This window comes from Siphateles boraxobius, unplaced genomic scaffold (genome assembly GCF_051911475.1).
Source record: "Siphateles boraxobius isolate OS27281-9 unplaced genomic scaffold, OSU_SipBor_1 30, whole genome shotgun sequence".
Taxonomy (NCBI): Eukaryota; Metazoa; Chordata; class Actinopteri; order Cypriniformes; family Leuciscidae; genus Siphateles; species Siphateles boraxobius.
In genome coordinates this window covers 18581458-18608968 of record NW_027508920.1, presented here as the reverse complement: position 1 = coordinate 18608968, position 27511 = coordinate 18581458, and the positions used below count along the sequence as shown (strand labels likewise).

The following is a 27511-nucleotide window of genomic DNA, read 5'->3' as shown; positions in this document are numbered from 1 at the left end:
TCTGCGAGAATCGTCACTATTCACCGCGTCATCATTGCACGCGCCAGACGGAGCTGTTTTTTACAGCAGTGTTTTGTTTTACTGCCCTCAGCCTCTCCTGAAACAACTTTTGTCTTCTTCCTGTGAGAAATAGGCACATCCCGAGGATCAAAAACAGAATACACTCGATTTCCTCCATACGCGTGTGTGTGTCGCGTAGTTCCTGTGGTGTCGCTATGATGACCAGGTACTATTGTGGAGGTACTATCTGTAATGGAAAACGGAGCGATAAGCGAGCCGAGTCGAGTTGAGCTGGTACTGGTAATGGAAAAGCGCCATTTGATTGACTGTGATTGACAGAGACATCAGCGTGGACAAATTGTCAAGTTGCTGAAAAAGAAGTGTGCTTAATTTTATTGAGTGTGCACTTGGAGTGTGTTTAAAATCTGAAAAAAATATTAAAAAACACTTTCCTGACTGTTTCTTAACACATTTACGTACACTTTTAAAAAGTGCACTTTGTAATACTGTCCGATAAAAATGTTTTTTTTTTTATCATTTGAATCATGACACAAGTTTCAATATAAATTACAAAGTATATTTTAGTTTATATACAATAAATGCTTGTGTGTATATTCATCTTATTTCAAAGACAATAGAAGTAATTATGAAATGGCATAAGTGTACTTATAGACATGCACTTACATATGTACTTAAGTCATGTGCTGTTTTACAAAATAATAATCATAATAAATATAAAAATGTACTTTAAAAATACAAATCTTGGCTTCAGTGAGGCACATACAATGTAACTGAATAGGATCAAATTTTAGAGGGTATAGAGTCAGCCATCAACCACTGAACTGGACTAGATCCAAAAAGCAACAGTATGAAGAACACAAAGAGGTCTGTGGGGGGTGCTTTTTCACTTGTTCACCTCTTGGTCCACTTCAAAGGGTCTGAATTCGGTTCTTTTAAAGAGAACTCAAGTGTGAAAACACCCTTGACAGATCTAATGACACGCATCCTATTTATTTGCCAACTGTTTACATTCACTGAGGCATAACTGAGTGTGTTTACATGAATATCTGGCATCTTGACATATTTTTGTGTGTATTTCACCTTTTGGAACGGAATGCTGCACAATAATTGTTTTATCTTTCGTTGGAAGCAAGAAACAAAATGGAAACAGAAACTCAATTAATCGCACAGCCCTAACGAGTGGCATCTTGTTTGTGTCTTTGAATGATTCTGAGTAGCTGAGCATTGTGGGTAAATGCTGCGTGAAAGCAGTTGTTCAGTAGGAGGCTCCCGGTGTGGCCCAAACCTGCAGGTTTATTTGGGCTTTGCTTGTTCTTCCCTTCTCACGTTCAATTATTTAGCGGGTCTCCTCATCACTCATTCAGTGGAGAGAGAGAGAACTTCAGCAGTGTGTGTGTGTGTGTGTGTGTGTTTGTGTTCACTGCAGGGATGAGGACGGATCTCTGCCTTCACTAAGAGCTGTCAAACACGTGTGGAGCCCGAGAACAGCATGATCAGAGTGCATTGAATCAGTTTTTCTAATGCACTGTGGAAATACATTCAGTATATGCAATGCCATATTGTTTATGGACAGCATAGTGTCGTCTTCTTCATAATAACAGTGTGTGTTCAGAATGGAAAGTATTCAGTATGTATGTAATTTTGCCATAAGTATATGCAGTGTGTGTATACTGAATGCAAATTTTCTGTGTGCATTGAAAACGTCTCGGTTACTAATACTTTCCTGAAGGAGAGAACGGGAGACGTAATGTTGAACGTGAGCGACTGATAGGGAACCTGAATAATCAAATGCTTGCTAAAATCTTATACGACCAGGGCGTATGCATGGTATTGAATATTGTAATGCATTTTTTTATTCTGAGATCCCCATCAAAATCAATGGATTTGTAGCATTATCTGATTCTTTGTAAATACTGGTGTAGATGAGCCCTGAAATATGCAACGTAGCAAGATCATGTGACCGTTTGTTTCCTGGATAACAGCATACTATTTGAAACGTTTATCTTTGCATAATATATATCATATAGTAGTATAGTGTGCATTAAATGCTTTGAACATTATGACAGATTTTGGCTATGGTGGGAATCAACATGCACTGCCTACTAGAGTCTAGCAGTAATACACTAAATATGATTTTTTTTTTTTAAATAGTATCTGAAACAGAACATGCTATGCAACAGTGAGCATTTTAAACAGGACTACACTGTTGTCTTGTAACCAGACTGCACTGCATGTTTAATTCAGCAAGTGGCATCTAGAAATAAAACTGCTGTTTTACATTATTAATCCAGTTTTGTGTAAAACATCTTTAATCCTTTGCAGTCCAATCAAAAAATTAATAAAAAAAGCCAAAAAATCACAGCTGGCATGATGTAGTATATTTGCTGGCCAACCTGGAAATTAGCACCACCCTGATTCCCTCGACTGAAACACAGTAGGGTTTTTCCATTGACTTTTAAAATAAGCTCTGTGTCAAACAAAAGGTTATGATTCTTACACGAGTGTCTTCACAAACACTTTTTATGAATTTTGAAGCTTAAATACAATCACTAGAAGTAAAAAGCGAGCCGTTGGTTATAAACAAACTATACCACAACTTCTAAAATTCAGTCAGCTCTTTCAGTCTTTATTCAGAAAACATTTTCCCTGAAAGTTCGAGATATAATAGTTTGCAAGAGCCGATTATGAACACACCGAGGCTGTGAATGCGCACTAGTTAGTGGATGAGTTGACCTGTTCGGTGTTTAATGTCTGATAAACTCTGTAGTCCCACTTTTTTGGGCAACAAAGTTGTGCTATATAAATAAATAAAAGTTGATGCTGAAAGCTGATTTAGTCACTTGTTAGCAGACAAGTAAAAGATTTTCAAAAGTCAGAAGGCACTACAACTGATGTACATTGTCGTAGAATAAAATCTGAAAATATCTTGAGCGTGTTCAGCACAGACCTTATTTCACGCATTTAATGCAAAACCCTTTTAAAAAACCCATTGACTTCAGGAAAATGTTAACAGGAATAGTTTCCAGGTTTTGGTCTACAAAATATCCTCCCTACAGCATTCCTTACACTCCAAGAATTTGCATACTGTCCAGGATAATATAGTACGATTGAATGCTATTATAAACCGCTTATGTGACACTTTTTCTTATTGGCTTTCTGTTTTTGTTCCCTTAGAGATGTTTTCTGATCTGAAATATCACATTATTGTATTTGGTAGTTGAAATGTCTCTGGTGTTGGTGGTGGAGGTGTAGTTAACCATCAGTGTTCTGGATAATTAATATCTTGTGTCCCTGGATGGTCATTCGCTCTTCCTTGGATCTATTCCTTCTTTCCCTCCAGGGTCACTTTGAGGAACACCAATGATTGACCCTAAATGTCTTTATGGGTGAGAGCACACTGCAGTGTTTAGTAGGTACTAGAGAGATGTTAAAAGCACAGTTAGTTCTTAAGTATGTATGGTTTTAAACTGTCATCTACCCGCTAGAAAAAATCAATTGAAAAGTTACATGGATGGAAACATAGATGCCAATAAAGCACCTTTATCATTCACTGATGAAACTTTTGCATTCCACAAAAGGTTCTTTATAGTGGAAAAGGGTTCTTTAGATTATTGAAATGTTCTTCACACTAAGAAAAATGGTTCTTTTAAAAGCTGGTTTGGTTCTTTGGGGAACCAAAAATTGTTATTCGATGGCAACGCTACGGAAATCCCCTTTTGCAAGCTTGTGTTATGATCTGTCAGACTCGTTCCCTTATTTTTGGACCTCTGTTTCTGTTTCTCTCCCTTTCGATCAATCATTGGTATTCGCTTCCCTGAGCCTGATGTTGTCCTTGTGACGCTTAGAACTACGTAGGCTCGCTTTCTCTCTCTCTTTCCCACTATGTGATTCTCTCCCCCTCCCTCGTCGTCTCTCTTCCTCTCTTTCCGTCTGTTTGTCTCTCCGTATGCTTTTCTCTCATCGTGGATGCTGCAACGGGATAAATTAGGTCTTTCCGCTCAGGCAGAAGAGGCACCGCAGTATTGAGTCAAGCTTATATTACAAAACAGGAGGAGAGAAAAGAGGGCAGCAAGGACTGAAAGAAGACAATATGGATTTGTTTGAGATGCAAGGCGCTGCACAAGCGGGGTGAAGAGTGTGTCTGGGTCGCTCCGAGAAGGGGAGGGGAAAACGCTCCCCTCATCCTCCCTCTTGACACTCTCCAACGCCCTCGCTCACTCTCTCTCTCTCTCTCTCTCTCTCTCTCTCTCTCTCTGTCCGTGGCTAGCGTTTGTAACATCAATAATCACTTCTACTGGGCTCATTTCTCTCCTCGCTGTAACTCAGTCTGGCCTCTGCACGGGCTCAACACTGCAAGTCATTTGTACCTTTTTGGGGATTCTCTTTGTTTTTTCTTTACTAAGATGTAAACCACTTCTTGTGTTCACTGGATTTAACACAGTCATTTAAGGATTTAGTTTGGTCCAAAAATAGCGCACACTGAGTTGTCTGCACATGTCTTGAATATTTCATCCAGCACAGTTTTTGGACTGCTCGTGTGTGTTCTGTGAATAATGAACAATGTGGATTTGGGAACTTGACTGACAGATTCTTCACAGCCTGATTCAGGTGGTAATTATAACATGACATAATAATGTATCTCTAGTTCACAAATAATGTTCATGAACTTTTTTTCCCAAAATGTTATTTTTATATATAGCATAGCATTATGAAATATGTAAATAAGTGTATATTTTAGGTACTGTGACTTGTGATCATTTTGTTTTTCGCTTTCTTAATAATCCTAGTTGTTGTTGTTGTTTTGCAGTTCACTTAAATAGTCCTGCAATCCATTTTTAGTACAAATATGATAATTAAATTTTGTTTAAAATAGTTTTAGATTTAGTAATGCATCTCACACAGCAGGACTGCTTGACATTTACTGGAGGAAGTCAACTACTATTTAATATAGTAAAAAAAAAAACTGTGGTTTGTACAGGAATGATAATGTGATACGTTGTTTGGGATCACTTGTGCGTAGGAGTCTTTGAGGATCATTTTCTTAGTATTTGGTAAAATTGGTTTAACAGTGTTTTACTGGGTTACATTTTTTGTGTTGTTTTCTGGATGTTGTCATTTTAAAAATGATATAATCTGGTGGAAGCTTTGTGTGCTGATCATATAGGCTACTGTGCATGTTTGCATTTCAATATATATATATATATATATACACACATATATATACACATATATATACATTTATTATAGAAGAGGTATATTAAAGCTAGTATATGTATATTTAATCCATTTTTAATGTTTTTAAATAAAATTAATAGATGTGAAAAATGAGGATCAGATCATAGACCAGAGGAACACTTTTTTACGAGTTATGAGTGTGATTCCTAACATGATGTGTTTATGGTTTTGTGTGTTTCATAGATTGGTGATTGGGTGGCAGAGAAGATGCTAATGGCCCGCGACACTTCCCGCGACGAGACTCAAAAGCTTCATAAGAAGTGGCTGAAACATCAGACCTTCATGGCAGAACTTGCTCAGAACAAGGAGTGGCTGGACAAGATCGAGAAAGTAAGTTCAGCTCTCAAGGTTGTGATATGCTCACTACAGTATCTTTGCTGATAGCAGTTGATACTGTTAATATATAAGCATTTTCTGTGTCAGATTTGTCACCTGGCTTGAAAAATGCCATTGGGCACCTTGAAATGAAAACACAACTCTTGTCATTCTGTCTGTCTTTGGCTCTTTTACTTAGAAGGCAAGACGTATTCTGCCATATTGCATGTTGCAGTTTCTCCCATTAATAAGTAATGGGAGTGAACCGTCTTTCTATATCTGTAGTCTTTGCTCATATTCCATTCTAGTCAACGACTGATACAGAGCCAGTAATCAGAGGCGGCATAGCTTTTAACAAGGGCAAATCCACTTAGTGTTATATTTAGTGGTACACACGCACTTTGATTAGTAATTATTGTTAGTCATTAGTTTGAATGGAAGTGTACGCATTATGCCTTTAGATGCCAATAAATGTCCCGGACATCAAATTGTGAAGCTTTCAGATGGTACAATTATTTGACTATTATATTAATTATATTATATTGTATCTTCTATAACTGGAAGTGTTTCTGAAGTGCATTTTAGATAGATGTGAAATGCCCTAGTAGTGCACTGATGTCTGATTGAAAGACTGATGTTGTTTAATCTGTCAGTTATGCTGTTTTATTGACATTGAACAGTGTCTCAGCCTCCCCATCTTAAATGATCATGGGCATCTCACAAAAGCATTAATCATTGTATTCTGTGGTCAGCTGCAATAACAGAGGATGAGAATCTTGTTGTTTGTTGTTGTTGAATAGGATTTTACAAGGTAGTGTGTGTTTGATGTATTCTGAATATGTCAGGTTTTCTACACTAATGTATATAACTGTTCAGTAAGGGTGAGATACCAGAAGCCATTCAGGCACCTTTACTCATTTTAGTCTACATAAATCTGTATGCATTGGAAACAGAAGATATGGGTGTGTGATGGGGCTTGGTGACATTACCAAAAAAATATATCAATATATTTATATATTTAAATTATATATTTTTTACAGAAACAGCCATTGAAGCAAAGTATTTGTAAATTTAAATTTTTTTCGCTAAATTAACCAGCGGAACTATACGAATGAACAGCAATATTTATTTATATTTAACGTACTGCTTATATTTTTTACCAAAATATTTTAATATATAAAAAATGTGTGCTGTCAAATATATATATGTATATATATATATACATACACACATATATATATATATATACTGCCGTTCAAAAGTTTTTAATGTTTTTAAAAGAAGTTTCTTCTGCTCACCAATGCTGCATTTATTTGATTAATAATACAAAACAAACCCAGTAATATTGTAAAACAGCTGTTTTCTATGTGAATATATAGTAAAGTGTAATTTATTCCTGTGATCAAAGCTGAATTCTCTAAAATGATGATTTGATGCTCAAGAAATTTTACATTGAAATAATATTTCACAATATTACTGGGTTTGTTTTGTATTATTAATCAAATAAATGCAGCATTGGTGAGCAGAAGAAACTTCTTTTAAAAACATTAAAAATCTTACCGACCCCAAACTTTTGAACGGCAGTGTATATAGTATATATATATATATATATATATATATATATATATAAATGAATGAATTAAAGTCGCTATTGATATCTGAGAGAATTTGGCCATGTATAATGCAATTAAATTTGGTTGTCAGTTCATCTTTTAATGCTTAATTGTATTTTGTATACGCACAGTTCAGAAATTTACTGGAGCGACAACTGCATTTAAAGAAATTATACGCAGTGTACGGAACCGACCCTGAACAACTAGTTGTTAATGATGTGTTTAAACCTTAAACGCACATCAGAGATGTGTCTCTCTTCTGTATGCGCGAGGAAAATGTTCAAGCCGTGACTCATTCGTGTTGCCAGATCTTGCTAGAAAAAACAGCAAACAAGAACAAGCCCATAAAAAAACAATAAATCCAAGTGCTTTATATTGAAAACAAGACCAAAATGTCACTAGCTTGATCGCTTTGTGAACCAAATCCAAACAATAAGCCCAAAAATGTTAATTAACCCTCTGAGGTCGGCTATCGCGCGGGCGCGATAGTCTCGCTTTTTTTCTTATCAGTGCAAAAGAAACTCAAAATACTCTGTTGATTTTGATCTTACATATTAAGTGTTGTACATCATTAGATCCTGATAAGTGTCTATTTTTTTGTGGATACTCACAATAAAAACAAAGTGTTGTGCTTGTCGCCAAATAAAGAAAAACAAACATGATGCTGGATTATAAAACACATCGTGTTCAGTAAGTATCTTACTAGAGCTGTGTACACAGTGTATCCCTACGCTGTGAGGAATAATACTATCTAATAACCCTGGAAAATGTACCAGAAGTGCTGGTAATTTCATTTCGAGGAGCAACGGATCCAGCTGATGTAGTAAGTTATTTATTCTTAAGTGCTTTGTTCTAATCTCGATATTGAATAGTGTCTGACTGTAAACGGCGAAAAGACTGTTTAAATATGAATTGCGTGTCTGTGTGTAGGCTAAATGATGAATGAACGGCACAGGCGCGCGCGCTTTGTTTACTACAGTTATACAGCGCGTGTCTGTGCCATTCATTCATTCTCGCACCTACATTAGTAAACGTTATGTTTACATGAACACATCCAAACTATATTGCTATAGCCTACTAAGATGAGTAATAATAGACTGAAATATGTTGAAATAAAATGTCTTTATAAGCAACAAACTGCAAATTCAAATGTATATGCTAATATATCATACACAATATGTTACAAATATTGTAACAAAGTATAAATATCAATGTTTAGACAAGATTTTGTGATTAGTTTTGGATAGATTATAAAGTTTTGACTGTAAAAAAAGACTACTGTCACATTAAATAGGTACGCTTTTGTTCACCAATTTCTGCTCATAGTTAAATATACGATAAGTATGATGTTTTGTCAAAAATAAAGTAGGTATATTGAATTATCAACTAAGATGTTATTATAGTGTTTGTTCCAATATTCAAACTAATGAATCCTTACCTTTTTTAATACGTATGATAAAATGTATAATTTTTACAAAGAAATACACTTGAAATATTGTTGAAATTGTAATTGTTGTTGTAATTGTAACCTATTTGTAACTGGTTACAATTTCTAATTGTAAAAAATTTATATATAGATAATTTGTTTTGTCCTTGCATTCTTTGGGATCCTGTGACACACCTGTGTGAAAGGCTAATTAATATGCAGCTCATTATGTATGTGGCACATTATCCGGCCTTTGTCTTCTCAGGTGTGAACACGCCTCCACGCATATTGCCTTTCCAAACAAAAGGTGTCTTATAAAATTTAAATCAATGTATTGTTTTGTGTAAATGATTAGGCAGGGTGATTTTCAGATCATTTTGAAGCAAAAATTCTAGGCAACAACACTCATTAGTCAAAAGTCTTGTGGACACATATTTAGTATGTGTTTTGTGGCCTTATTTCAGACACTTTAAGTTTTAGATTTTCAATAACCACGCATAAACATTATTCTCTAAAAAATACAAACATGTACAGACATGTTGCTCACATATTACGGTAGCCCCGTTTGTGCTATATAGAGTGAATTTACACCTTCGCCATTAACATTTTTATAAATAACTGAAAAAAGCACAAATGTCAGAGCACGTCAGAACACCTCAAGGACCCCAAAAACCCCTTAGACCTCAGAGGGTTAAGTTGATATGACAAAAAGCAGCCTTACAAACATAAACATCACATGACACCTCAGTAGACGGTGGTTTAATTAAAATCCCAGATCATAACCAGTCTTGTGTCACTGTAATATTATTTAGTCAAAAATAGCAAAGAACTTTGCTACCATGCTGTCGATCATCGCAATTTAGGGAGTGAGTTGTGTGACGTACACACAAGGAACAATAATTTGGGGGATTCACTCGCGTCTTTAAATGTGGTTGTCACTCTTGAAACCTTGCAGTGTGTACGTGGACTTTGATATAGATATTGCCAGTGAAATTATCATGAATATTTTATAGATATTTGATATTGCCCTGCCACAGTGTGTGATAGTGTGTGAGGTTTGCGTGTGTGAAGATTTCTCTCTGTTTTGTCTTGACCTAGTATTTCCTGTAGACAGCTGAACGCTGAGGCTCATTTCTCTGTCATATAACCTTAAACTAGTTACCAGGAATAGAAATATGCTGAACTGTGCTGCCTACATATTTATAAGAGCGCCCTGGATTCATGTACCACGCTCTTATTTTCTGCTGAATCTGGCCTGTTTGGACAGGTTTACCTTGCTTTATCTGCTTTCGAAATTAATCACACATTCACAGCGTTCACAGGTGTATTCACAAATATCAAATTAAGCTTTTGTTTAGGGTTATGAAAGAAAAAAAACTGTCCAAACTTGGTTGGTCCTATTGTTCAGCCAGAAGTGTTAATTTGCTCTGGTCATATCCAGTGTCATATTTGAATAATTCATGGCTACGCTTTAGCCAAAATAATTAAACATTACAAATTCACCAACATGTATAATATCGGATAAATTACCTTTGATATAATTTTTTTTGTTTTTACTTACCATTAAAATAAATAAACTTTGGCATGCAAGCTGTTTTAAGCATTAAAAAAACTTTTCTCATGTCCATCACTGAATCACAGGCAGCTGTATATGACAGGCTCTTTCTAAATATGTGGTCACATGACAAAAAATAAGTTTGCTCTGTTAGGGGAACACAGCTTTTTTTTGGACATCAATTGCAAAACAAAAAACTGATCAGTGCCCTGAAATGTCACATTTTTTGAGCTTTACAGTTATCCCTACTTTCTCCAATAAAGTAATATTAAAATAATACATTAAATTATAATATGGTCTACCATATCCTCATGGATGTGGTGGTGTTTGACATTTAGACATGCAGAAATGTCAAATTCATGGTCGGATATATATATACCTCTGAATTAGGAGACTCCGAGAAGTCGCTTTGGTTGAGTCTCCATTATCTGCAATTCATTTCATATTCATACACAGTTTTGAGGGATAGTGTGTATCTGACCTTCACTTTAGGATAGTGTTCATTATCTTTAAATTAACTTCATGAGGTTTTTACAAAACTTGCTATTATGTTGGGGAAAACAGTTTTTTATAAAGAATGTGCGTATAAGAATAACACTGTTATGAAAGGGATAGTTCACCATTAAATGAAAGTCAAGTCAGTATTTACTCACCCTGGTGAGTTGTTCTAATGCCCTTCTTTCTTTAATGGACCTCAAAAGGAGACTTTTTAAAAACTGTCACACTCATGCCTGTCCATATAATGGTCAGTGAATCGCGGCCATTATCAAGCTTTTAAAAAAGAAACAAAAGTATCACAGAATGATCCCATGTGACGCATGCTGTATATCCCAAGTGTTCTGGGGGTAACAAGAAGTTATCGCGTTCACATCTGTGAACTGACACCCGGGGTTCTGGTCCAGTGATATTTGACTCAGTGAAGAAAGTACACGGATGCTTTTTTGGGGATGCATTTCATGTCACGCTTTTGTTAATCTTGATTTCTTACAACTTCTCACAACTTTTTGTGGGTGATTCAGAGTGAACTGTGGCGCTAATAGAGTCAAGCACAGAAGACCAACGGCCAAAGTCAGGATTTTCATTAAATAACACATTAAATGTAATATCGTATACCACCAGAACACTTGGAATATACCGCATGCGTCGCATGGGATTATTCTGTGGTACTTTTGTGTCTTTTTTAAAAAGCTAAAAAAATAATAATTTTGTGGTCCATGAAAGAAAGAAGGGCGTACGGCATTAGACCAACACCAGGTCGAGTAAATGATGACTTGATGAGTCAGAGCTTCTGCTCATTAGTCTGTATTTTCCAGTAAACAGTGTTGTGCAGTGATTCACCCTTGCAGGACACATGTGTTATAAGTACAACATGTAGTTTAGTTGTCACTAACCCGGCAGCTGTCAGATGTCATTGCCAAGTGAAGTGAAGGGAAGGGGAGTATCTGTTGCTAGGTAACAGATTCCTCACCCCCCCCCCAAACCCCAACCCAAGACCACAAACCCCAAACCACAGAGCTCCCATGTGTGAAGGTCATTTGTACTGCCTCGTCCTCGCAGCTCACAGGAAGTGATGTAATGCACTTCCAGGTCAGATTTAACCAGATTAATGCTGGTGCTATCACGACAGAAGATGCGGAAGCAGAATGCAAGTAAAACTCATTTAATTGTGTAACACACACACACAGTCAGAGCACACACAACAGGCTGGTAACGCAGGGACAAGATGGTCAGTGATCCCGAGTGAAGTGCCGTGGTGATGAAGTGAAGAATAAATCCAAACCCGTGAAGAACCGAGGAACCAGACTGGAAACAGGACGAGACGATGACGGGAACAGGATCACACACGGGGAACATCAAACAACGATCTGACAAGGAGAGGAAAGTTCCGTGAGTATTTAAAGGGTGAGATGATGGGTAGCAGCTGGGAAGATGATTGCGATCAGCTGATCGCTAATAGATCTGATGAGAGTGGAGCCGCCCACTCACACACACCCACACATCTAACAACAGAAACACGAGACTAAAAGGAGACAATGAAAATATAAACCGTGACAGTACCCCCTTCCCTAGGAACGCCTCCTGGCGGTCCCAGGCTCCCCTACCTGTCGATTGTAATCATCAATAAGGGAGTGATCCAGGATGTCTCTAGCAGGTACCCAACTTCTCTCCTCCGGACCGTAACCTTCCCAGTCCACCAAGTACTGGAATCCGCGTCCCCTCCGCCTAGAGTCCAGAATACGGTTGACCGAATAAGTGGGTTCCCCTTCTACGAGACGCGGCGGGGGGGGAACCGGGACTGGCGGATTAATATGAGAGTGAAACACGGGTTTGATTTTAGATACATGAAAAACGGGATGAATCCTCCTGTACACTGGAGGCAAGTTGAGGCGGACTGCCACCGGACTAATGATTTTGGTGACAGTAAACGGGCCAATAAATTTGGGAGCAAGTTTATTAGAGACAGAGCGGAGAGGAATATTCTTAGTAGAAAGCCACACTTTTTGACCGACGACGTATACGGGAGGCTTCGACCGGTGGCGATCGGCCTTGGCCTTGGTCTTGGTGCGCGCCCCCACCTGGAGTAGAGTCTCACGGGCTCTAGTCCATGTGCGGTGACACCTCTGGACGAAGGCGTGAGCGGAGGGAACCGCGACCTCGGACTCCAGACTGGGAAAAATAGGTGGCTGGTACCCTACACTACATTCAAATGGAGATAGACCCGTGGATGACACTGGTAATGTGTTGTGGGCGTACTCCACCATAGACAGTTGTTGGCTCCATGAGGAAGGGTTCTTGGAAACCATACATCGCAACACCCTCTCCAAATCTTGGTTGGCTCTCTCGGTTTGGCCATTGCTCTGGGGATGAAACCCTGAGGACAGACTAACGGTCGCTCCCAGTAGCCTACAAAACTCTCGCCAAAATTTGGACACAAACTGGGGTCCTCTGTCGGAGACCACGTCTATCGGGAGGCCATGTAAGCGAAAGACGTGATCAACGACTGTCAACGCTGTCTCCTTAGCTGAGGGTAATTTGGGTAAGGGAATAAAGTGTGCCGCCTTCGAGAATCGGTCCACCACAGTTAAAACAACCGTGTTACCCTGGGAGGGTGGGAGGGCGGTGATAAAATCTAGAGCGATATGGGACCAGGGTCTCGAAGGGACAGGCAGCGGTTGGAGTAACCCATCTGGGGGTCGATTGGAAGTCTTACCAGTGGCACAAACCGAGCAAGCCAAAACAAAACTGTGAATGTCACGAGCCATAAGTGGCCACCAGAACCGTTGCTTGACTAAAAAGCTAGTGCGACTAACTCCTGGATGACAAGCCACGTTGGAGCAATGACCCCACTGAATAACGTCAGACCGTAATCCCTCCGGCAAAAATAAACGATTCGGTGGGCCACCGGGCGGAGGCATTACCCCTTCTAGGGCCGTTCTGACCCTCGATTCGACCTCCCATACGAGTGTGGAGATGAATAGATTCTCCGGCAAAATGCACTCGGGAGTACACGGGCGTTCGGAGCGATAAAAAATGCGCGACAAAGAATCAGGTTTGATGTTTTTAGAACCCGGGCGGTACGAGAGAGTAAAATCAAAACGTCCGAAAAAAAGTGCCCACCGAGCCTGCCTGGAGTTCAATCTTTTAGCAGTTCTGATGTATTCCAAATTCTTATGATCAGTCCAGACGATAAAAGGTACCCCTGACCCTTCTAACCAGTGACGCCATTCCTCCAACGCTAACTTGACTGCCAACAACTCTCGGTTACCAATGTCATAATTACGTTCTTCAGGGGACAAGCGATGTGACAAAAACGCGCACGGATGCATCCTGTCGTCTGTGAGAGAACGCTGGGATATCACTGCACCTACCCCCACCTCTGACGCATCGACCTCCACCACAAACTGACGTGATGTATCAGGTGCGGTGAGAATGGGAGCCGAAACGAAGCGGCTTTTTAGTTTGGCAAACGCTGCTTCAGCAGCGTCTGACCACCTGTACGTAGTTCTGGGGGAGGTCAAGGCGGTCAGAGGAGCGGCTAGTTGGCTGAAATTGCGAATAAACCGCCGGTAAAAATTGGCAAACCCCAGAAACCTCTGTAGGGCCTTACGAGATTCTGGACTTGGCCAATTCACCACAGCCTTAACCCTCTCAGGATCCATGCGAACTCCCTCAGTCGACACAATGAATCCTAAAAACGGAACAGACTGTGCATGAAAAGCGCATTTCTCCGCCTTGACAAAAAGCCCATTCTCTAGCAACCTCTGGAGCACTCGTCGGACATGCTGAACGTGTTCCTGGAGAGAAGATGAAAATATCAATATGTCATCCAGGTAAACATATATGAACTGGTCAACCATATCTCTCAGCACGTCGTTGACGAGTGCCTGGAAGACTGCTGGGGAGTTGGACAACCCGAAAGGCATGACCAAGTATTCAAAATGCCCCCTAGGGGTGTTAAAAGCAGTCTTCCATTCATCCCCCTCCCTGATGCGAACCAAATGATAAGCGTTTCTTAAGTCCAATTTCGTGAAGATAGATGCTCCCTGCAACCTCTCGAAGGCTGAAGACATCAACGGCAAAGGATAGGTATTCTTTACCGTGATGCTGTTCAACCCTCGGTAATCAATACAAGGTCGCAGTGATCCATCCTTCTTCCCCACAAAAAAGAACCCCGCCCCCGCTGGAGAAGAGGAAGGGCGGATAAACTTATTTGCTAGAGAATCAGAAATATATTTCTCCATAGCCTCCCTCTCCGGGACAGAGAGCGAATATAACTTGCCTTTAGGCGGAGACTTACCTGACAATAACTCTATGGCACAGTCATAGGGACGATGCGGAGGGAGAGAAGCAGCGCGAGACTTACTGAACACCTCCTTCAGGTCAAGATACTCTGCGGGCACGTTTGATAAATCCACTGCCTCCTCCTGAAACATAGAGACAGGAACAGACGAACAAGCAGACACAAGACAGGACTCAGAACATTTACTACTCCACTCCAACACAGATCTTTGTTGCCAATCAATTCTAGGGTCATGTTTAATGAGCCAGGGGTGTCCTAAGACAACAGGTGCGAGTGGAGAGTCCAGTATGTAGAAGGAAAGTGTCTCGGTGTGGTTGCCTGAAGTGGTAAGTGCGACTGGTCCGGTGATTAGGGAGATGGTGGGAAGGTCTTGGCCGTTGAGTGCATGTACAGATATCCTACTGGTGAGAGGGAAAAGGGGAATCTGAAACTTGCGAGCAAATGAATGGTCCATAAAGTTACCTTCTGCCCCTGAATCCACCAGTGCTTGACAGTCCTGCTTGTGTACTGACCATCTTAGTCTTACCGGGAGGAGCGTAGATGTGGATGAGGTCTTCTTGGCGGAGATCCCACCCGACAGTAGCCTCATACTTACTGCCGGGCTTGGCCTTTTACCGGACAACTATAGGCAAAGTGTCCCGCGGCCCCGCAGTAAAGGCAGAGACCTTGGGATCTCCGCCTTTCCTTCTCCTCCCGGGAAAGCCGAGCTCGCCCCACCTGCATGGGCTCGTGATCGTAGGTAGGGCTGACCGCGCTCCCGCCACTGGACCGCTGACTCTCAGTGCCCTCCGCAACCCGGCTGTGTAGAGTCCGACGCTCGCTTCTGGTCAGTCGTGCGTCTACCCGAAGCGCTAGGTCCACAAGTCCATTCAAAGACGTGGGCAGGTCCAGGGCGTAGATCTCCTTTTGAACGCGGTCAGCCAGCCCATGCAGGAACATGTCCCACTGCGCCTCCTCGTTCCAGTGACACTCAGCCGCCAGGGTCCTGAACTGAATAGAGTAATCAGACACCGATCTCTCTTCCTGTTTGAGTTCCGCGAGCATCCTTGCCGCCTCTCTTCCCGCGACCGCGCGGTCAAACACTCTTTTCATCTCGGCGGCGAGTGTCAGGAACGAGGCGCAGCATGGATCCTGGTTCTCCCACACAGCCGTTCCCCAGAGAGCGGCTTTCCCAGTCAGTAAAGTCAGCACAAATGCCACCTTGGCGGGTTCGTGTGCAAAAGTCCGAGGCTGCAACGAGAAGTGCATGGAACAACGGTTCAAAAAGGCTCTACAATAGTTGGGCTCACCGTCATAGGGTTGCGGGACTGGTAGTCGAGGCTCTGACTGGGAAGCGCCCTCTGATGGTCCGGGGGGGAACGGCTGGTGCGGGTGGCGCAGTGGGAGCTCGTAGCTGTTGTACTTGCTGAGTGAGCTCGGACACCTGCGTTACGAGCGCCTGAACGGCGCGCGCCGTATCATTAAGGTTTCTTTCTTGACTGTCCATACGCTGAAGACTGGCCTGGACGAATCCTTCCAGCGACGGAGATTCACCTGCTGCTTCCATCGTTGGTCAGATCGTTCTATCACGACAGAAGATGCGGAAGCAGAATGCAAGTAAAACTCATTTAATTGTGTAACACACACACACAGTCAGAGCACACACAACAGGCTGGTAACGCAGGGACAAGATGGTCAGTGATCCCGAGTGAAGTGCCGTGGTGATGAAGTGAAGAATAAATCCAAACCCGTGAAGAACCGAGGAACCAGACTGGAAACAGGACGAGACGATGACGGGAACAGGATCACACACGGGGAACATCAAACAACGATCTGACAAGGAGAGGAAAGTTCCGTGAGTATTTAAAGGGTGAGATGATGGGTAGCAGCTGGGAAGATGATTGCGATCAGCTGATCGCTAATAGATCTGATGAGAGTGGAGCCGCCCACTCACACACACCCACACATCTAACAACAGAAACACGAGACTAAAAGGAGACAATGAAAATATAAACCGTGACAGGTGCCAGAAAAAAAACTGACACATTTTTTTTTTGTGCTATTTTATGCAATAAAGATATCTGGTAACGCTTTACAATATTCCATTAGTTAACAGTAGTTAATGCATTAACTAACTATTTATTCATCTTTGTTAACATTGTGTTTTTCATAGTTCATCTTAACCAGTACAGTTAACTAATGTTAATGTTAAGTGTTACCAGAAACCCTCTTTACAGAAATGTTTCTTCAAAAAGCAAGGAAATATATGAAGTAATATTGCAATAATGATGTTTTCAAGTCTATTTGTTACGAAAACTTTTTTTTCTTTAATCAAACCACATGGTGTGTTTATGATGGCAGATAATTAAACGATGTCATTATATAATTGGGATTTATCTAGTAAGCATGTCCAATTAACCACACAATTTCCTGGACCTGTTTGTTTGAAAGCCTGAGGGAAGATCTGTGTGTGATCTGATCTGTCTCTCTGTTTACAGCCTTCTCCTCCATGCAATTTTCTTTGCTCTCGCTGGTTTTCTTGTTTGTTATATTGAGAATATACTGTAGATTAATGCAAATATATTAGCGGAAATTACCTTCTCTGTTAAGGGACGATGCGTTGGCCCCCATTTGATTGGCAGATGCATTTTTAACATTTATGACGGCAATATATTTTTTAAACAGTATTAGGGCTGTCACGATTCCTCGATTTAAAAAAATTCTTGATAACCATTTTATAAAGCTGCACAATGTATTAAAAAAACCATTTAAAATCCACACTAGCATAGTGCCCTCTGAGTTTGCGTGTTTTGATGTCACATGTTCTTGTTCAAGAAATGACAGTGGCTGTAGCACTTCTATCATAAAGAAGTGGCCAAATATTAAAGATTAAGTAAACATTTGAATTGAATGTCGTTTGGTCAATATTAAACATGGGTTTGATCTGCCGTAAAGTGTCACAACTCCAGGCCGTTGACGCCTTCTTCAGGCATTTGTTATACTGCATAATGTACACAAGGTGATTGTTAAAATACATAATATACATAATATAAACAGTGTTATTCTATAAAACCATATGATTACTTGATTTTGATACTGACTTTGAACCAAATATTATTGCCTCATATGTATTTTAAGTCATTTTAAAGGCTTAGGTCTATTTTTATTACCACAAAAAATATCCGACTACTCAATTATTCATCAGAATGATCGACCGATTACTCGATTACCAAAATAATTATTAGTGACAGCCAGGGGCGTCGCTAGGCCCTTTTTAGAGGGGCTTCTGCCTAGCCCCCCTAAAAATTTGTGATTACTGTAGGCTACACAAATTTGTGTTCGCTTCAGTCTTGTTATAATCAGATTCAGCGCGTTCTTCATCTTCAATCCGCAGCGGCTCCGAGCAGAGAGCACGTCAGAAACTGAGGACAGGTGTGTGTGTGTGTGTGTGTGTGTGTTCATCTGAGCCTCATTGGTCTGTCACTGCTCGTCAATGTCAGATTATTTGAGATGACCAATCAAATCAAAGTAGGCGGGCTTTATGTTCACAGACGCTGGTGAGCGCGAATTTTAACAGTGCGACTGGACGCGTACGGTCAAGTGCGAGATAAGATGTAAGTGGCTAAACTTAACATTTCATATTTGACATAAATGACAAAAAATAATCCGGCAAACTAATATAGTTTTGTCTAATTTCGCCATTTTGAACGGAAAATATGCCTATGTAACGTTATCTATTTTCAGTTCAAAAAGTATGTGACTTATGTAATGTAATATTTAGTTTACTGTCATTGTGAGGGAACAAGAAACATTCACAAAGCCATTTTCATCATGTTAGGCACAAGATTAATAATGAATGTGTACATATTGAGAATATAATACAAATTGTAACCTTTAGTAAATTAAGAAAGCTCAGCTTTAGGAGAGGAAGAGAAAGGGATGAAGTGACTCAGAAAAAAAAGAGTGATGGAGATGAGGAGAGAGCAGGTATTGACAAATAATATATTGCCCACTTACATGGTTTTAAAGCTATTTAAAATAAAAAAAATAAAAAAATTGAACCCCCTACCAACCTCAAATTTAGGACCTCTTTGATTATAAAGCCCTGTCTACGGCCCTGTATTAGGCATACGATAAATAATTAATGTGTAGCCTACATATTGTGAATGCATTTAACCCCCAGGGGACGGATTGGGCGGTACTGCCCAAAATTACATAATTTTACAAATGTGTAATTAGCTTAAAAACTATTAATGATAGAGAGGTGTGGTCTTTTTTGCCGTCTTCCTCAGATTCTGCTGAAAACAGTGATAACAAACTTACCCGGCTTGCATACACACTTCCTTGTTGCGCAATACCACTTCGTCAAAGTCCAATGAAATCGATGTTGTTTGGCAGATTCACGAGCAACAACCAATGGAAAAATTGCCGATGGAGGAATATTTTTCTTACCCAATCAGAGGAAGGTTACCATGACGTATTCTAGCAAATCGGAGGACTCTGTAGCCTTGCAAGGGGTGGTACTATATACTATTACAGCGTTGAGTGGCAGAGATGACAGAAAGCAAACGGATGCGTCGAGTATAAACAAGGCTTTACGGAGCGAGAGCGCACAGAGATATGAGAGAGAGACAGAACAATTATAATATATATATATACACACATACAATTATAGCATTATTTATTGTTTTAGCACTTTTATGATGGCAAGCAGTAAACGATTTACGGTGGAACAAGCTCTGGAACAATTACTGGAGAATGACGAGGAGAAAGCATTGCTTAGAAAATTCTAAACATTCCTAAGAAAAACGCCTGGGACTATTTGTAAATAAAGTTAAATTTTTCATTGTTCTTTACACATTTTATTTAACAATTACACATGTCTGTCAAACAAAGGCTTTGACAAATATATTTTTTGTTCAAAAACTGTTCACTATTGTTGTGTGATGTGGGATTTACAGAAAAATAAATGCCAAAAATCTAATTTCCGTTTTTGAAATTCTCTAGTTTATGGTACATTTTCACTCATACTTCCTTTATAAACATATTACATGTGTGCTTATTTTAGCTTAGGGTCTTCTGAATCCATAGATACCAAACACATAGTGTTCCATCTCCATTACATATAGTTTATAAGCCCAAATGTAAAAATAGAGAAAACGGACCAAAAAGAGCTTAGTCCCCTGAGGGTTAATAAACTTAATTACCTAGCTTTAGTAGCTTTCAGTAAATAAACGCGTCTGAGACAATGATTCATAGGCAAAATCAACCTATCAGTTGACCCTATGTTTACTTTCTTCACTGACAGACAAAAATGAAAAGCCTCTATCAGTCAAAGCTCAGCTTTAGGAGGGGAAGAGACAGGGCAAGATAAAAAACAAAGAGAAAAAGAGTGTGATGCTGATGAGGAGAGAAAAATAATCAGCTGCCCACTGACATGGTTTTAAAGCTGTTATCCAATTTTTTTGGCCTTCAAAACATCTTAAAATATGTAGATCTGAGAAATCGAAATTTTCTTGGGGAAACCCAGAACCCCCCTATCTGCCCTACCTCACATTTGGGACCACAGTGATTATAAAACCCTGCCTTTGCATGGTATTGAAACTGGTTAATAGTGAGCATTAGATCCTAAACTAAAGTGTTACTTTTTTTTATAATAAAAAAAAAATCATACCCTAATTGGGGGCTTAGCCCCCCTAAAATGAAAATCCTAGTGACGCCCCTGGTGACAGCCCTAAACAATATAAACTATATACAGTGTTGTCCTTCTATATTAAATCCTTCCATTTAAGTAATTCATAAAGACAAACTGTCCATGCAAATTAATAATTTATTACCCCTTGCCTGTAAAATTAACATAACTAGGCCTAGAACTTACTACCAAGGTTATAAATTAAAAACAGAGGAATTCACCAAAATATGATTTTTTTTCCTGGCCCCTCTTAAAGGGACAGTTTAGAAGACACATCTCGAGACCTTGTGGTTTTTCCCCATTCCACTGCCCGCGTCTCACGTTTTTCAAAGCTAAAACGCATTTTGTGTTAACCAGCCTTAATCTAGCTTTAATTAGTACTCCATTTCTGAAACTTGGCTTTAAATGATTGTTTTTAAGGACTCTTTTGATATTAGCATAATTTATCTCCAGCCCTCTGCCGAAACACAGTTTCCTGGAGGGTATTTATTATGTTTTGCTCCTCTGGGAATCGTGCTAACAGCTGTGCCCGGGGTAACTAATTCCCAGAGCAATATGGTACCTCGCTAGTTCAATGTTGTGTATCTTTAGTACCTTGTGTACTCACACACGCGTGATTTGCTGGTATTCTGCATATTAATTGGCAACATTTGAATAATAGGATTTTAGTTCGCCGCCATCTTGAAAGGACATGCAAAATCGCAGTGACAATATCGCTTTGATGAAACTTCAAGAGTCCTTCATTGTGACTCATTACACACTCAGACAGATTATGTCTTATTCCTCCCACACCAACTCTTCTCTCAAGTGTTCACTCTTTAGTCAACGATGTGCCTTTGTGCATGTTGGAAGAGTTTCAGCCAGATTCCTGAGGAGGCAGAGAACGAGAAATGCTTTCATCAAGAGAGAGATGTTACATAAAGACTCACGCAGCACCATTTTTAACCCAGTTCTGTTGCGTGAAGCGGCTCTCATGCAGACCAAAACCCCTACAGTTCTCGTCTCTATAGCTCGCACACTCTTAAAGGGATAGTTCACCCAAAAATTAAAATTCGGTCATTGTTTACTCACCCTCAATTTGTTACACTGCATTTTTTTATCCTATGGAAGTCAATGAGGGCCATCAACTGTTTGGTTACCCATGTTCTTAAAAATATCTTATTTTGTGCTCAGCAGAAGAAAGAAATTCATACAGATTTGGAACAACTTGAGGGCGTGTAAATGATGAAAGAATTTTCATTTTTGGGTGAACTATCCCTTTAAAAATAGGGTTCTCTTACGAGAGGTTCTCTCGTATTGCGTAAGTTTAGCTTACGCTACGGGAAAGATTCATCTTCTCGAGATACTGAAGCCAAAAAATTATCCTTAATTTTGTATAACTTGTCAACGCAGTGCAGCAGCTAGCAGACCTAGAGCAGGCCATCTCGCGTGCTCATTGGCTGCCCTGCGGGCAACTGCTGCAGCCTACCAGTGCGCCCGGCGTGACGTCACGCCCAATGAAGGGCGCCCGCGCCTTTATAGCGTCACAGCCCACCAGATAGGCGTGGCTTAGCGTATAAAATAGGGGCTGTAGGCTGAATTCTCTGATTTTTCGACTCTTCAGCGAGCTCTTCGCATCGCTGGATTTGAGAGAAGCCACCGCCGCCGTCGAACAGCGAACAGCCAGCTTAGGACAGCACTGAGGAAGCCGGCCGTCTTCGCCACCTTCAGCCATCCGTGCGAGCTACGCTATCCGGCGACGTATCCTTTTTTGCAAATCATTCTAAAAGAGCAGCGAGCGTCTTTTTAAAGATGCCTCGCACTTCCTGCGGCTCGTGTAAAGCCCCGCTCAGCGCCGGAGACCGCCACCTGATCTGCGCTCTCTGCCTGGGCCTGGAACACGCAGAGCTCGCCCTCGCGTCCGGGGGCTGCGAGCTCTGTGAGGAGCTTCCGCTGTCGACCCTGCGGGCTCGACTCGAAGCGTTCAACACCACAGCAGTCACTCCGCCTCCTGTGGGACCGCGCAGAAAGAAGCGCCGTTCCCTGAGACAGCCGGAACCTGTGGCCACAGCGACGCGCTCGCCGGAGAACCTCCCTCGAGCCTCGCTCTCGCCTTCCCCACCTCTCCTCACTGACGCGCAGCTGCCGCTTGCGAGCCTCACTGCCGTCACTTCGGAGGATGAGTCCGTGGGACACGCCACAAAAGACTGCTGCTCTATCCTGGCATCAGACAGCGAGGAATGGTCGCTTCACTCCGCCTCCTCGTCAATCCAGGAATCCGCCCGTACCCGCGCTGGAGCTGACGCGGGACTTATGCGTCTGCTGACGCAAGCTGTCGACCGTCTCGGGCTCGAGTGGTCGCTGCCGAAGGAACCCGTGCCAAACAGGCTCGACGGCTGCTTCCTTCAAAGTCGCCGCCGCGCAGTTTCAGAAACCAGGCCAGCTCCATTCCTGCCGGAACTTCATGCGGAGCTGACGAAGTCGTGGAATTCGCCTTTTTCGGCTAGACTTCAGTCACAGGCCTCCGCGTCGCTCTCCCGAGTGGACGGCGCCGCCGAGAAAGGGTACACAGCGATTCCCCCTGTGGAAGAGGCGGTCGCAGCGCACCTTTGCCCGCCCTCCGCGAGATGGCGGTCACGGTCAGCCCTCCCGTCTAAAGCCTGCAGAGCCACTTCCGCCTTGGTCGGCCGCGCTTATGCCGCCTCCGGCCAGGCCGCGTCTGCTCTACACTCGATGGCTGTGCTTCAGATCCTGCAAGCCGACCTCCTCCGTGAATGGGATGAGAAGGGCCGGGACCCAGCTGCGGTTACGGATTTGAGAAGCGCGACGGATCTTTCTCTCCGCGCCACCAAAGCTGCAGCCCAGGCCATCGGACGAGCCATGGCCGCGTTAACCGTGACGGAGAGGCACCTCTGGTTAACGCTCGCGGATATGAGGGAAACTGAGCGAGCCACCTTTCTGAACGCGCCACTTTCCCCCACTGGTCTCTTCGGCCCAGCGGTGAACGGGATTGTTGACCGCTTCTCTATGGTGCAAAAGACCACGCAGGCCATGAACCTCTTCCTGCCGCGACGCTCGAGTTCCGCCACAGGCCGCTCTCGCGAGAGACAAAGCCAGCCTCCTGTGCGAACCAGCACCCAGCGTCCAGCACAGCCTCAGCATCAGCCTTCGCAGCGACGTCAGGGCGGCCGCCCTAGATCGCGCTCAGACAGCCGTCGCAGACCGCCGCCCCCCAGAGGGCCTCGGCAAAGGCTCACGCTGAAGTCTGAGCACGCGAAGCCCTCCTAACAGCGGGAGAGAAAAGACGCGCGTGTCCCGCTGCGGCCGGACCGCCGTCAAAGTTCATTTCCCTGTCAGTCCCCTTCGAACAGGCTACTGCAGTGGTTCAACTAGCAGCCAACGAGCCGGTTTATTCACCCTCTCGCCTGCACACAAACGCCGTTTACACGGCGACCCAGAGAAATCTCAAAAAGAGTATAATGTCTGGTCCGGCTCACGCCGTCAGTGTTTTAAGTGTAGTGAATGTGCCCACGCCCCAGTGTTCACCCCTACACATAAGCACTCAAAATCCCGTGTCACTCACAGAGCACACTCTCATAAAGCGCAGAAAAGCCGCTCGAGTGTTGAATGTAAGAAATGTGTCCACAGGTCTGTGCCCACTATCTGCCCGCTCTGTTACACGATCAAAAAAGCTTATGAACGTAAGTCTCGTGCCCGCCAGAGAGCGCTCACGCTTGCTAACACAAACCTTCCCCCGGGTCCCGCCTGTGCGTTTAAGTGTTATCACGAAACACAGGGCGTTAATAAAACGCTCCCCATCTACTATGATCGGGGCGTCAGATACAGTTGTAAGTCTCGTGCCCGCGTGCGCGCGCTCACGCTTACAGAGAGCTCTCCCGCCCAGAGCGCTGCTCGCGCGTCAAAGTGTGGCAAAAGTATGTTCCCCATCCCTTATGATCGGGACATCTCACATAAGTCAGCCGGTCTCGGCTGTCAGCGAGCGGCCATTGCTCCGCGGCCATTGCTCCGCCGCGCTCTCGGCTCCGGTTCAGTTTCACAAGCCCGCAAATGGCGGCGGTCTGAACCCGGAGGCCATTCGCCCCCTGGCGGCTCACATAGCTGCGTGGGAAACTATCCCAGGGATTTCAGAATGGGTGTTGAGCACAATAAAGCAGGGCTATGCACTTCAATTCGTTCGCCGTCCTCCGCGCTTTCAAGCCCGGACCGCGACGATAGTGAATGCGGAAGTAGCACACCTACTTCACGCAGAAATAGCAAAGCTGCTGTGCAAAGGGGCTATAGAAAAGGTGCCGCCTTCTCTGAGCGAGTCAGGCTTTTACAGCCGATATTTTCTCGTACCCAAGAAGGACGGAGCCTTCAGACCTATCCTAGATCTGAGATATTTGAACAAAGTGCTTGTAAAAAGACCGTTCAAAATGCTTACGACCAGAAAAATCCTCGCGCACGTTCGCCCGAGGGACTGGTTTATTTCTCTAGATCTGAAGGATGCCTATTTTCAGATTCAGATAGTACCCCGTCACAGGCAATTTTTGAGATTCGCCTTCGACGGTCAGGCATATCAATACACCGTCCTGCCGTTCGGCCTGTCCCTAGCACCCCGTACATTTACAAAGTGCATGGACGCGGCGCTCGCCCCCCTGAGAAGTCAGGGGCTGCGCATAATGAACTATCTGGACGATTGGCTGATATTGGCACAGTCAGAGACAGAACTACTATCTCACAGAACAGTGCTTCTCAGTCATCTGGAAAGCTTGGGTCTCACGGTCAACTGGACCAAGAGCTCATTACTGCCCAGCCAGTCAATTTCCTTTTTAGGAATAGAACTGGACTCGGTGACCATGACGGCTCGTTTATCGACACAGCGCGCGCGCCGTGTTCGCCACCTAGCCGCATCTTTCCAGAAGGGCAGCTTTCTCCCTTTGAAAACATTTCAAAGGATGTTGGGCTGTATGGCATCAGCTGCAGCGGTGCTCCAGCTGGGCCTACTGCGCATGCGCCCGCTCCAACGCTGGTTGAACGCTCATGCGCCTCGCCGAGCCTGGGTGTCTGGCGGCCAGAAAATCAGAGTGACTCATACCTGCATAACAGCTCTGAAGCCCTGGTTAGTGGCCGATTGGTACCAGCATGGAGTAATGATGGGAACCATCTCTTATCGGAAGGTCATCTCGACAGACGCGTCCAACTCGGGTTGGGGCGCGCTGTTCGAGGGCAGACCGGCCTTTGGCCAGTGGTCAGACCAGGAGAAGGGTTTTCACATAAACTGTCTGGAAATGATAGCGGTCGAGAACGCGCTGAAGTGCTTCCTCCCGTTTATACAGGACCAGCATGTTCTTGTCCGCTCGGACAACACATCTGTGGTATCCTATGTAAACCGTCAGGGCGGTGTCAGATCCAGAAATCTCTGCAATCTGACGGAACGCCTCCTTATTTGGTCACAGACGAACCTGCGCTCGCTGAGGGCGGCGCATGTGCCTGGCCATTTGAACGACGGCCCAGACAGACTGTCCAGGGACAATGTTCCCCCAGGGGAATGGTCCCTGCACCCCCAAACGGTCCAGAAACTGTGGCGCCTATTCGGCAGAGCGGAAGTCGACCTGTTTGCGTCAAAAGACAACGCTCAATGCCCGATGTTCTTCTCGAAGGACGAGGACGCGCTGGCCCAGGTTTGGCCCAGCCTCCCGCTATATGCTTTCCCTCCGGTCTCTCTGTTGCCACAGGTGATCAAGAGGATCAGGGAAACGCGCCACTCGGTGCTCCTCATAGCCCCGCGTTGGGAGAATCAGACTTGGTTCCCGGAACTGGCACGGCTGTCACATACAGCTCCGTGGCCGATTCCGGTGAAGGCAGATCTCCTCTCTCAAGCTCGCGGCACGATCTGGCATCCCCATCCAGAGCGCTGGTCTCTGCATGCATGGTTGATCAACGGGTACTCGTTGCACTGCCAGAAGGAGTGATGAACACGATCACGCAGTCTAGAGCCCCTTCCACGAGAAGGCTCTACGCGTCTAAATGGTCGGTGTTCTCTGGATGGTGCACCGACAGAGGTCTGGACCCGCGGACATGCGGGGTGGCGCATCTGCTCACTTTCCTACAAGAGCTGTTGGATAAGGGAAGATCCCCATCCACGCTCAAAGTTTACGTGGCGGCCGTAGCAGCATTCGCGGAATCGACGCACGGCCAGTCACTGGGAAGACATGAGTTGGTCATCCGCTTCCTTAGAGGAGCTAGAAGGATGAATCCGCCGCGCCCCCCGTCGGTTCCCATGTGGGATCTTTCACTGGTCCTCGAGGCCCTGAAAGCTTTTCCATTTGAACCACTAGACTCCGTGGAGTTGAAATATCTATCACTAAAAGCCGTTTTTCTGACTGCACTGTCGTCAGAGCGCAAGTTATTTCGCTGTCAGCTCTGCCAGCATCTGACAGCGAAAGTGATGTGAATCTCCTCTGCCCTGTCAGAGCGCTGAGGGTTTACATTACGCGCTCCGCCTCCTTCAGGCGTTCGGAACAGCTTTTCGTTTCGTTTGGTGGGCGCGCCAAGGGGCTTGCCTCCTCGAAACAGAGCCTGTCCAGATGGATAGTGGACGCTATAGCGGCAGCTTACGCGTCAAAAGGCCTGCAATGCCCTCTGGGCATCAGGGCTCATTCCACGAGAGGCGTGGCCTCGTCGTGGGCATGGTCCAGTGGAATTTCTATCCATGACATATGTGTAGCGGCGGGCTGGAGCTCCCCGTCTACCTTTGTCAGGTTTTATAACCTAGAAGTTCCTGCCTTGCAGGCTAAACTGTTGTCAGTCTGAAAAGAGGTGTATTCTGCCCAGATCTCCTGCTCAGATCACGTTCATGACTCAGCTCTCCTGGTTGAGCTGCACTAAGTAG

The 27511-nt window shown here is 43.4% G+C and overlaps 1 protein-coding gene across 6 annotated transcripts in view; it reads left to right on the top strand.

The window, feature by feature from the left end:
- Positions 1–27511, top strand: part of sptbn4b (spectrin, beta, non-erythrocytic 4b) — a 106287-nt gene that overhangs the window by 49415 nt on the left and 29361 nt on the right. For 5 of the 6 annotated variants that reach the window (XR_013210488.1, XM_077248463.1, XM_077248462.1 and 2 more), the window contains exon 19: positions 5440–5586. Coding sequence is in view for 5 of the 6 variants with exons in the window: in XM_077248463.1 (XP_077104578.1) it covers positions 5440–5586 (147 nt within the window). In the remaining variant the exon portion in view is untranslated. Of the gene's footprint in view, positions 1–3930; positions 4630–5439; positions 5587–27511 lie in introns of those variants that run through there. The other variant, XM_077248464.1, reaches the window with a different exon arrangement.